The sequence below is a fragment of the Salmo salar genome, chromosome ssa06, assembly GCF_905237065.1.
Source record: "Salmo salar chromosome ssa06, Ssal_v3.1, whole genome shotgun sequence".
NCBI lineage: Eukaryota > Metazoa > Chordata > Actinopteri > Salmoniformes > Salmonidae > Salmo > Salmo salar.
The window spans coordinates 22,852,253-22,863,752 of NC_059447.1; the positions used below are offsets into that span (position 1 = coordinate 22,852,253).

General features: G+C 43.8%; 1 protein-coding gene across 2 annotated transcripts; it reads left to right on the plus strand.

Moving 5' to 3' along the window:
• Positions 1–5: 5 nt before the first annotated feature.
• On the plus strand, positions 6–11,050 carry LOC106596287 (transcription factor E4F1). 2 transcript variants are annotated; one of them, XM_045719975.1, is made up of 14 exons: positions 6–180; positions 687–829; positions 928–1,018; positions 1,234–1,424; positions 1,604–1,724; positions 1,836–1,988; positions 4,714–4,886; positions 5,187–5,432; positions 6,970–7,084; positions 7,423–7,640; positions 7,902–8,100; positions 8,396–8,568; positions 8,867–8,938; positions 10,089–11,050. In XM_045719975.1, exons 1-14 carry the CDS (start codon positions 84–86, stop codon positions 10,452–10,454), a joined length of 2,358 nt encoding a protein of 785 aa, XP_045575931.1. In that variant the 5' UTR covers positions 6–83; the 3' UTR covers positions 10,455–11,050. The 2 variants fall into 2 exon arrangements, with proteins under 2 accessions (XP_045575931.1, XP_045575932.1); XM_045719976.1 differs by having other exon boundaries at positions 1,243–1,424.
• The last annotated feature ends 450 nt before the right edge of the window (positions 11,051–11,500 follow it).

The following is an 11,500-nucleotide window of genomic DNA, read 5'->3' on the forward strand; positions in this document are numbered from 1 at the left end:
TTTGTTGTTATGACTACGAGGTCGTAAATCCGCCATGTTTTCCCTCTAGTAGCGTTGCGACAGAGACGGAGAACTCAAACGACATGAATGTAGAAAATAATAATACGGCAGAACCAGTGAGTGAGCAAACTGATCACGGCAACAACATCGTCACAATTCAAACAACTCTCGGAGATGAAGGTAAAGACAGTTTACGTGCAAAAACAGTCATATATTTTTATTGGCATATATGTAGGCCCACTCCAATTGATTACATTTATTTAGCTGCTAGCTAGCTTGCTTGGTAGGCGACAAAATAAGGTCGGTGCACTCTAGCTTGCGCCACATCTTTGCTTGCGCTGTATCGGGTCAATGCTATATATCTAGCTAGCTAGCTAGCCAACTAGTGTAGGTCGCGCTGGTCAGATTTAGTTAGTTAGCATCCTCGGATTGTAGTTTAACTTTGCACTTATCGGTTTTAGCTTTACCAACTAGCCAGGCTTGCTAAATATGCTAACATTAGCTAAGTTAGCTGGCGGTTGCACTTGCTACAGTAGCTAGCTAACTTAGCCATGTCAATGTCCAGTCACTTGCATGTGTCAATTAATTAGCTAGCCAGTCAGTCAACAACATTGAACGTTTTACAATTTATTTTGAACTGCGTTGTTCTTGATTGTGCGCATTTTTTTCATGCATTTCACTTGCAGATGAAGATGTCCACAAGTGCGGACGCTGCCAGTCCGAGTTTTGTACGCTGGAGGCATTCATCCAGCACAAGCTTCAGCAGAACTGCACGCGGGCACAGGAACCCCAGGTGCCCGTCAATAAACCCCGGGATAACAACCAAGAGGTAGGCTTGCCCGGACAATTGTACACCCGGTGCCTACTCTGTGTAGATTGTAGAATTCATAAATGCATGGGGTGATATGTCAACGTTTGTTTGGTCAGGTTTTTGCCCCAGATGGAACCTCTGCTACCTTGACAAGAATGGATGGAAGTGGACTGTCTTCAGATGAACCAGACAAGTCCAACAACAACGGTCAGTCAATGTTCCTTGACTTTTTGCACTCTGACACTCTTCAGTATCATCTGTCCATAACTGATAAGGCATTATTTGATTGATTTATGGTTTCTTCTCATGGCAAAGACTTTATATTCTGTCAGAAACCCAATTTACTCTTGTTTTGACTTTCATGCCCAGTTGAAATGGGTTAGTCAAAAAAATTAGAGGGGACTGAATTAACCAGCCTTAAGTTCTCTCAGGTGAGGTAGAAGTTGAAGGCCACTCCTCTCGAAGTCGCAGGAAGAGAGGTGGCACAGGGAAGGCTACTGTCCTAACAGAGGGGACCGAGGCCCACAGCCCTGACGGTGCAGACAAGCCAGTCTACAGGGTCAACAAAGATGGACGCTACATTTGCCAAACATGTGAGAAGACATTCAAAACAGTGAGTTGTACTGCACCTGTGCTTCCTGTTGATATAGATCTGAGAATGAACCCATACAGATTGTCACTACCTTGTCTAGTCTGGAAGAAAGTCATGATTTCAAAACTATCAGCTATTTTGTTCTTCCCTTGTTTATGCTCTATCAAACAAACCTATTTTTCTGTCTACCTTTTTTCTAGACAAACATCCTGAGAACCCATATGATCACCCACAGTGATAATAAGAATTTCCCCTGCGAGCTCTGTGGGAGTGCCTTCCGCACCAAAGGCTCCCTGATTCGTCACAACCGCCGTCACACAGGTACAGTGGACTGGAAAAGGGGGCGGGCTCAGATTGCGATTTTGCTGCATGTGACATATGCAGCTTCATTTCCTATCTCCATCATCAGTCTCTCTCCCTCTCTTCCCCCAGACGAACGCCCGTACCGCTGTAATCTGTGTGGGCTCTCCTTCAGGGAGTCAGGGGCTCTGACCAGACATCTCAAGTCCATCACCCCCTGCACTGAGAAGATCCGCTTCAACCAGTACAAGGAGATCCTCGTCAGCAAGGACGGACAGCAGAAAGGTAGCAGTCTGTCAAAAGATTGAGGGATCATGCATGGGTGGATAGATATATGGATAGATGGTAGGATACATACACCACATGACTGAAATTATGTGGACACCTGCTTGTCGAACATCTCATTTCAAAATCATGGGTGTTAATATGGAGTTGGTTTCCCTTTTGCTGCTATAACATCCTCCAATCTTCTGGGAAGGCTTTCCACTAGATGTTGGAACATTGCTGTGGGGACTTGATTCTGTTCAGCCACGAGTGTTAGTGAGGTCGAGAACTGATGTTGGGTGATGAGGCTGGCATTCCAATTCATCCCAAAGGTGTTTGATAGGGTTGAGGTTAGGGCTCTGCAGGCCACTCAAGTTCTTCTACACTGATCTCGACAAACCATTTCTGTATGGACCTCTCTTTGTGCACGGGGGCATTGTCATGCTGAAACAGGAAAGGGCCTTCCCCAAACTTCTGCCACAAAGTTGGAAGCATAGAATCATCTAGAATGTCATTGTATGCTGTAGCGTTAAGATTTCCCTTCACTGGAACTAACCATGAAAACAGCCCCAGCCATTCTTCCTCCTCCAACATTCTTTCTTTACAGTTGGCACTATGCATTCCGTGTTATCCGCCAAACCCAAATTCTTCCATCAGACTTCCAGATGGTGAAACGTGATTCATCACTCCTGAGAACGTGTTTACACTGCTCCTGAGTTAGAAGCGGCAAGCTTTACACCACTCCAGCCAACGCTTGGCATTGTGTATGGTGATCTTAGGCTTGTGTGCGGCTGCTCAGCCATGGAAACCCATTTCATGAAGCACTCGACAAACAGTTCTTGTGCTGACAATTGCTTTGAGGCAGTTTGGAACTCTATAGTGAGAATTGCAACTGAGGATAGGTGATTTTTACACGCCTCGGCAGTCCTGTTCCATGAGCTTGTGACCTACCACTTCGCGGCTGAGCCGTTGTTGTGCCGAGACGTTTCCACTTCACAATAACAGCACTTACAGTTGAACGGGGCAGCTCTAGCAGAGCAGAAATTTGATGAACTGATTTGAAAAGTCACTGAGCTCTTCAGTAAGGCCATTCAACCTCCAATGTTTGTCTATGGAGTTTGGATGGCTGTAAGGTCGATTTTATACACCCGTAAGCAACAGGTGTGGCTGAAATAGGCGTATCCACTAATTTGAAGGGGTTTCCACATACACTACCGGTCAAACGTTTTAGAACAACTACTCATTCAAGGGTTTTTCTTTATTTGTACTATTTTCTACGTTGTAGAATAATATTAACACATCAACTATGAAATCAAAATATATTTTATATTTGACATTTTTCAAAATAGCCACCCTTTGCCTTGATGACAGTTTTGCATAATCTTGGCATTCTCTCAACCAACTTCACCTGGAATGCTTTTTCAAAAGTTTTGAAGGAGTTCCCACATATGCTGAGCACTTGTTGGCTGCTTTTCCTTCACTCTGCAGTCCAGCTCATCACAAACCATCTCAATTGGGTTGAGGTCGGGTGATTGTGGAGGCCAGGTCATCTGATGCAGCACTCCATCACTCTCCTTGGTCAAATAGCCCTTAAACAGCCTGGAGGTGTGTTGGGTCATTGTCCTGTTGAAAAACAAATGATCATCCCACTAAGCCCAAACCAGATGGGATGGCGTATCGCTGTGGTAGCCATGCTGGTTAAGTGTTCCTTTTGGTTCTAAATAAATCACCAGCAAAGCACCATCACACCTCCTCCATGCTTCACTGTGGGAAATACGCATGCGAAGATCATCTGTTCACCCACACCACATCTCAATTTGGACTCCAGACCAAAGGATATATTTCCACCGGTCTTATGTCCATTGCTTGTGTTTCTTGGCCCAAGCAAGTCTCTTCTTCTTATTGATGTCCTTTAGTAGTGGTTTCTTTGCAGCAATTTGACCATGAAGGCCTGATTCTCACAGTCTCCTCTGAACAGTTGATGTTGAGATGTCTGTTACTTGAACTCTGTGAAGCATTTATTTGGGCTGCAATTTCTAAGGCTGGTAACTAGAGGTAACTCTGGGTCTTCCATTCCTGTGGCGGTCCTCATGAGAGCCAGTTTCATCATAGCGCTTGATGGTTTTTGCGACTGCAGTAGAAGAAACTTTCAAAGTTCTTGAAATGTTCTGCATTGACTGACCTTCATGTCTTAAAGTAATGATGTACTGTCTTTTCTCTTTGCTTATTTGAGCTGTTCTTGCCATAATATGGTCTTCGTCTTTTACCAAATAGGGCTATAATCTGCATACCATCCCTACCTTGTCACAACACAACTGATTGGCTCACACGCATTAAGAACGAAAGAAATTCCACAAATTAACCTTTAAGAAGGCACACCTGTTAATTGAAATGCATTCCAGGTGACTACCGAATGAACCTCAAGAATCTCAAATATAAAATAGATTTTAATTTAACACTTTTTTTTGGTTACTACATGAGTCCATATGTGTTATTTCATAGTTTTGATGTCTTCACTATTATTCTACAATGTAGAAAATAGTGCAAATAAAGAAAAACCATTGAATGAGTAGGTGTTCTAAAACTTTTGACTGGTAGTGTACTTTGTTTATATGGAAAGAGGGAGATTACAATATGGAAAGATAAATATATGGATAGAAAGATCCATATATTTAATATATCGGTAGATAAGTAGCTGGACAGGGAAATATATAGGTATTGATGGTGTCATTTTTTTTAATTTCAGGAGTGGAGGCAGAGGCCGCCTCATTGGCTGCTCAGCAGGAAGTGGAGCAGCAGGAGGAAGAGGAAGCGCAGGCAGCAGTGGTCAGCGTGGTGGAGACTGACAGCGGAGGACAGGAAGTTATCCACGAGGTCCACTTCCACATGGAGGTAGAGGGAGAAGGGCAGGAACAGCAGGTGTGTGGAGATCTGGATGCATTCCACTACTGTAAACTGTCTTCCTCGTCTCCTCTCACACCTGTTAATGTGTAGTGATCTGAAAACACAGGATAGGTGAAGGCCATGTTGTGAATGCCTACAGAATGCCTGTCCATTTCTATCACATCAATCCAGATGAAATAAAATGGAGAAACCCACCCCCAAGCATTTCCTTTGTATCCCAAATCTCTGTTGATGTTTAATATAACCTATTTGGATGGCAAATTTTTCCTAGAGCCATGTTTGACCCACTGTTCTTGTCTGGTTCCCCATTCCTAGGTTATATTGGAGCAGGCTCAGGCAGATGCCCTGGTGGCCGAGGGGGACAACCTCATCTGCCAGGCCATCATCAACTCTGGCATCGCCCTGGAGGCAGTCAATGAGACTGAGGAGGTGGAGGAGGCCGAGGAGCAGGCATTGGACGGGATGCCTAAAGAGGTCCTGCAGGTCAGGGACGTGGAGGGCAGGATGACGGAGATCCAGGTGATGGAGGAGTGTGTGGAGATGGAGGCTGAGGAGATGGTGGTGAGTTAGTCAATGGAGAATGATAAACATGATGTATACTCTCACCTTCAGCAGGAGGTTGATAATCATGATGTATACTCTCACCTACAGCAGGAGGTTGATAAACATGATGTATACTCTCACCTACAGCAGGAGGTTGATAAACATGATGTATACTCTCACCTACAGCAGGAGGTTGATAAACATGATGTATACTCTCACCTACAGCAGGAGGTTGATAATCATGATGTATACTCTCACCTACAGCAGGAGGTTGATAAACATGATGTATACTCTCACCTACAGCAGGAGGTTGATAAACATGATGTATACTCTCACCTACAGCAGGAGGTTGATAAACATGATGTATACTCTCACCTACAGCTGGAGGTTGATAAACATGATGTATACTCTCGCCTACAGCAGGAGGTTGATAAACATGATGTATACTCTCGCCTACAGCAGGAGGTTGATAAACATGATGTATACTCTCGCCTACAGCAGGAGGTTGATAAACATGATGTATACTCTCACCTACAGCAGGAGGTTGATAAACATGATGTATACTCTCGCCTACAGCAGGAGGTTGATAAACATGATGTATACTCTCACCTACAGCAGGAGGTTGATAAACATGATGTATACTCTCACCTACAGCAGGAGGTTGATAAACATGATGTATACTCTCACCTACAGCAGGAGGTTGATAAACATGATGTATACTCTCACCTACAGCAGGAGGTTGATAAACATGATGTATACTCTCACCTACAGCAGGAGGTTGATAAACATGATGTATACTCTCACCTTCAGCAGGAGGTTGATAAACATGATGTATACTCTCACCTACAGCAGGAGGTTGATAAACATGATGTATACTCTCACCTACAGCAGGAGGTTGATAAACATGATGTATACTCTCACCTACAGCAGGAGGTTGATAAACATGATGTATACTCTCACCTACAGCAGGAGGTTGATAAACATGATGTATACTCTCACCTACAGCAGGAGGTTGATAAACATGATGTATACTCTCACCTTCAGCAGGAGGTTGATAAACATGATGTATACTCTCACCTACAGCAGGAGGTTGATAAACATGATGTATACTCTCACCTACAGCAGGAGGTTGATAAACATGATGTATACTCTCACCTACAGCAGGAGGTTGATAAACATGATGTATACTCTCACCTACAGCAGGAGGTTGATAAACATGATGTATACTCTCACCTACAGCAGGAGGTTGATAAACATGATGTATACTCTCACCTTCAGCAGGAGGTTGATAAACATGATGTATACTCTCACCTTCAGCAGGAGGTTGATAAACATGATGTATACTCTCACCTACAGCAGGAGGTTGATAAACATGATGTATACTCTCACCTTCAGCAGGAGGTTGATAAACATGATGTATACTCTCACCTTCAGCAGGAGGTTGATAAACATGATGTATACTCTCACCTTCAGCAGGAGGTTGATAAACATGATGTATACTCTCACCTTCAGCAGGAGGTTGATAAACATGTATGTCCCTTGCCCTGCCATGTAGGACATGTCTGACAAGCAGGAGGATCTGCCGCCGTCTAAAAGTCACAAGTGTCCTCACTGCAGTCGCTCCTTTAAGGCGCTCAACTACCTCCGCTTCCATGTCAAAGGTCACCTCGGTAAGACCACTGTCTTTTTAATGATTTCCTTAAACGATAGTCTCAGCATAACCCATTGTTTCTTTACCTCATTAGTCAACACACACACACACACCATGGGTGATCCATTGATATCAAATGATTGGGGTGATAAGAGGATTCAGCCAAGGTTTCAAAATCAGATGCATCTATATCATGTATTCCCTGTTTCTTACATTTTCTCAAATCTCCCCAGTGTCTCTCTCCCTGGGTCGTGTTCACTAGTCTCCAAGGAAACCGGTCTGAAGGGGAGGGACTACCTGTTGTGTTCACTAATGAACACGACCTACAGTAGCTGATCTGTGTGTTTTCCTCTGCAGGCTGCAAGCCCTTCAAGTGTGTGATGTGTCACAAAGACTTCCTGACAGGCTACCTGTTGAAGAAGCACATGGAGGTCCACCTGAGTGAGAGGCGGTATAAGTGTGGTGAGTGCGGCAAGCTGTACAAGACCATCGGACACGTCCGGGAACACATGAGGGCCCACTCAGAGGAACGGCCGTACAACTGCAACAGCTGTGACAAGGGATACAAGACTAAGGTTTGTTCATACTCAACTTTTATTTAAACCAAGGAGGCCGTGAGAAGGCAAAATATTCTGACTGAAAGTTGTTGAATTCCTGGTTTTCGTCAGTTTTATTTAGTCTCTTAAATGGCAGGAGCCTGCTAATGTTAAGTCAAGTTTCAGAGCTTCTTCGATTGAACGGTTATCTCAGTCATTTTTCTCGCATGTCAGAAGTGAATTGCTTGACTAACAGATGACGATTACATTTTTAAAAAATCCCCTCCCCTTTTGTCCCAGAATGCCTTGCAGGTGCACCAGCGGACGCACGCCCAGGAGAAGCCGTACGTGTGCCAGTTCTGCTCGCGGGGCTTCAGGGAGAAGGGCTCTCTGGTGCGCCACATCCGCCATCACACCGGAGAGAAGCCCTTCAAGTGTCACAAGTGTGGGCGGGGCTTTGCTGAGCATGGCACCCTCAACCGCCACTTACGTGCCAAAGGTCAGGATGATTAACACTTGTCTCCTGGGTCATGTATAGCATTAAGATCAATGTCAGATTCATAGGATCCGATGTATCGGGCATTGATCTTATCAGTGATATTAGTGTTACTATTCTTTATGCGTATACTCCCGACTTACATTACTTTGGATAGGCTGACACTGGCCCTGATTTTTAATTGATTAAGTAATCGATTTTCCATATTAGCCTATACATGTTATCAATTCCACAATTGACACAAGCAAACAGCCAAAGGGCACTACACAGGATTACATTGATGTGTTTGTGTGTCCAGGTGGCTGTTATGCTGGCCAGAAGGAGGGGTCTGGGGAGGAAGGCATGCTGGTCTCAGAGGAGCAGGCATCTGCAGACAGCCTGGCCACAGCAGCCATCATGTCAGATGACCCCCACGCTGTGCTGGTGGAGTTCTCCTCTGTGGTGGCTGACACCCAGGAGTACATCATTAGGGTAAGACCATTTAAAGATGGGCGGGGGGGTTATTTTCCTAATGGATCTATTACCCACTTCACACTGCCGAAAATGTGAAAGTAATATCCATACTTTTTGCTGAATTCACTGAATGTTTCAACTTGACCTGGCATAGCTTTAGGCACCAACACAGACAAGGTGCTGCTGTAAACGCAGTTAATAGAATATTGATCTGTGTTTTTCTCACAGAAATTAGATGCATCATCACATTCACAAATGATGCTGTCAGTATGTATGGAAGGTTCTGTAGTTCACGTGTCCTGTCTCTTCTCCCCAGGCCCCAGGAGAGGAGGAGGAGGAGGAGGGGCAGGGCGAGGAGGTGACTCTCATCCAAGACAACCAGAATCAGGTCAGTGCTCTGCTCTCCTATTTCTCCTGGAGCCATGAAATTGTGTTCTAGTGGTTTTATGTCTTGATGGCTTAGACTAGCGCTCGCCTCCCTCCACACATACATCAGTCCCACCTTTCACTGTTTGCTCGTTTATAGACGTATATTTAACATGTGACCAAAGCTATGTTTCCATCCAATTGGCGACAGATTTTCATGCAAATATAAAATAATCTGCATCAGGAAAATATGCAGATTTTCCACTGGTGTTTCCACCAAACTGACTTGTTGCTGATATCAGTGTGTTGACGTAGTGCACACATGTCCTTTTTCCACTTAGATTTTTATTGGGTATATGAAAATGTAACGTTCAATGTGTTTCCATCGCATTTTCAACTCTACCAAAAACTGTTAAATAGCAAATATGCCTACTCTGGCACGTGCGCTCTAGCCAACAGCTCGCAAATACATTGCAGGTAGGTGAGTCTACATGATGAGGTTATTATGGATAAGAGCGAGAATATTTGTATTTGTGAAACGGCTGTCAAGCATCGATCATCATGTCACCAGAATAATAAGACCCTGGATATTTATTGAAAAGGAGCATCAAGCTCCTCACCATGCATGTTCGCCACCCTGTGAATTTCATCATAACACAAAAAGAACAACCAAAAAAATCCAACAAATTATCTGTCTGCCTTTAAAAATTGTACCAAAACTTCATTTCGTTCCCCAACTGGCGGACCGTGGGCTGAATTTGTCCCATGGGTGGTTTTATTTGGCCCCTCAAGTTTTCGTAGCAAAATGTATTTTTAACTAAATGTATTTTGTTTAAAGATTTTCATTGCTGGACATGATGGTTTCCTGGTGTTTTTACAATCAAGTAATTTTAATTTAAGAAATCTGTTCCCAAGTATTCCCAAGCATAATAGAGAGACGTGATTGTATACAAATATAAGCAAGTTTTGAAATGCTTATGTTTTGTAAAACATATGTTTGGACTTTTTGTGGTCAATTTACAGTCAACGTTTCAGCCCCCCGACCATCCGCTTAAGAAAAAAATCGTCCTGCGGCTGAATGTAGTTGATGATCCCTGACATAGATAAATCAACTATTAGGTACACATTAAGAAGGCTTCTCAATACTTATCCCCGCTCTACCCACCTTTCAGATGGGCAACCACATCATGCAGGTGGTACAGCAGATCGTCAACCAATCACGTGGCGGCGTCGGCGGCCACCAAATCATTGTGCGCAACGTCTCCATGGACGAGGGCACATCCATCTCCGACTGTGGTGACACCATCACCATAGCGACGCCTGAGAACCTGACCGCGCAGGTCGCCATGACGCTGGCCTCAGCCATCAGCGACGGAACCCTTCTGGCAGGAGGCGGCGCCCTGGAAACGCCTGATGGCACGGTCACCATGGTAACGACGACGGGGGGCGAGGACATGGGCGAGGTGATGGAGCAGCAGGAGGAGGAGATTGTTATTACGTCATCGGAGGAGGGGGAGATCCACACAGTCATTATATGAGGACTTTGTGTTATGAAGAGTGTCTTATGAAAACTCAGGACTTTGCATGAGTTATGAGTACAGTGTGTTTTATAAGGACAGAATGTCTTATGAAGAGTTTCATATGAGAACTCAGGACATTGAATGAGAACATTGGTCTATGTTTGAGGAGTTAGCTTGTATTACAGTTTCCATGAGGACTGTCATTGTATAAGGTCAAAAGATTCTGTTTGTATAAAGTTTGACAATTTATTTGACAGTATTACAGTAGATTTCTATTGGGTAAGGATTGCAATCAATTATTGGAAGGGTATTGTGTCTTAAGTCACTGAAGTAAGGAGGACTGAAGTGTAAGTTTTACTTGGACAGGAGTGGAGCTGCCTTCATTTTAGTACACTTAACTGTAATGTCATTGGTTGTTAACGCTGGGCAACCAATCACATGGTACGAACAATAAGCCTATAGCGAGGTCACAGGAGCTCAAGTACTTACCTTTGCCTTGATAGTCTCAATAGCCCTGGAATGTTCACTGTTTCTGTTACACTTAGACATTACACCAGGAGATGTCAACTTTATAAAATCCCCTCCCCCTTAATTAAAACGATTATACTACCTAATGACTCTGGAGTTGTTTACCTTGGACAGATTCATTATAAAATATTCTGTTATGCTTGACCATAGACTTAACATGCTTTAGGGATTGTTTGTGAGAGTCTCTGGATTGTATTCATTAGGGCACACCATATTAAAACGTTTGGCAATGGAAAAAACAAAATTTGCATTTTTTAGACAATTTCTACTCTTTGTTGCCTAGTGAATATGACTGTGATCTGATGCTGTTGGACTGTACTGCTGATGTGTCTCCATTACATATCACCCTTACAGCAGGACAACTAGGCCAACCAGTAGACGGACAGACACACCTCACTACTGCCAAATGCTGTCATCTATTACTTGACCAGCTCAGTTTGGGTGGAATGAAAAATGCTACTTTCAGTACAACTTTCTATGTCATCTTTGAGATTGAGTTTCTGCAGAAGACTAAAAGGAATTTCTTTATCCTGTGG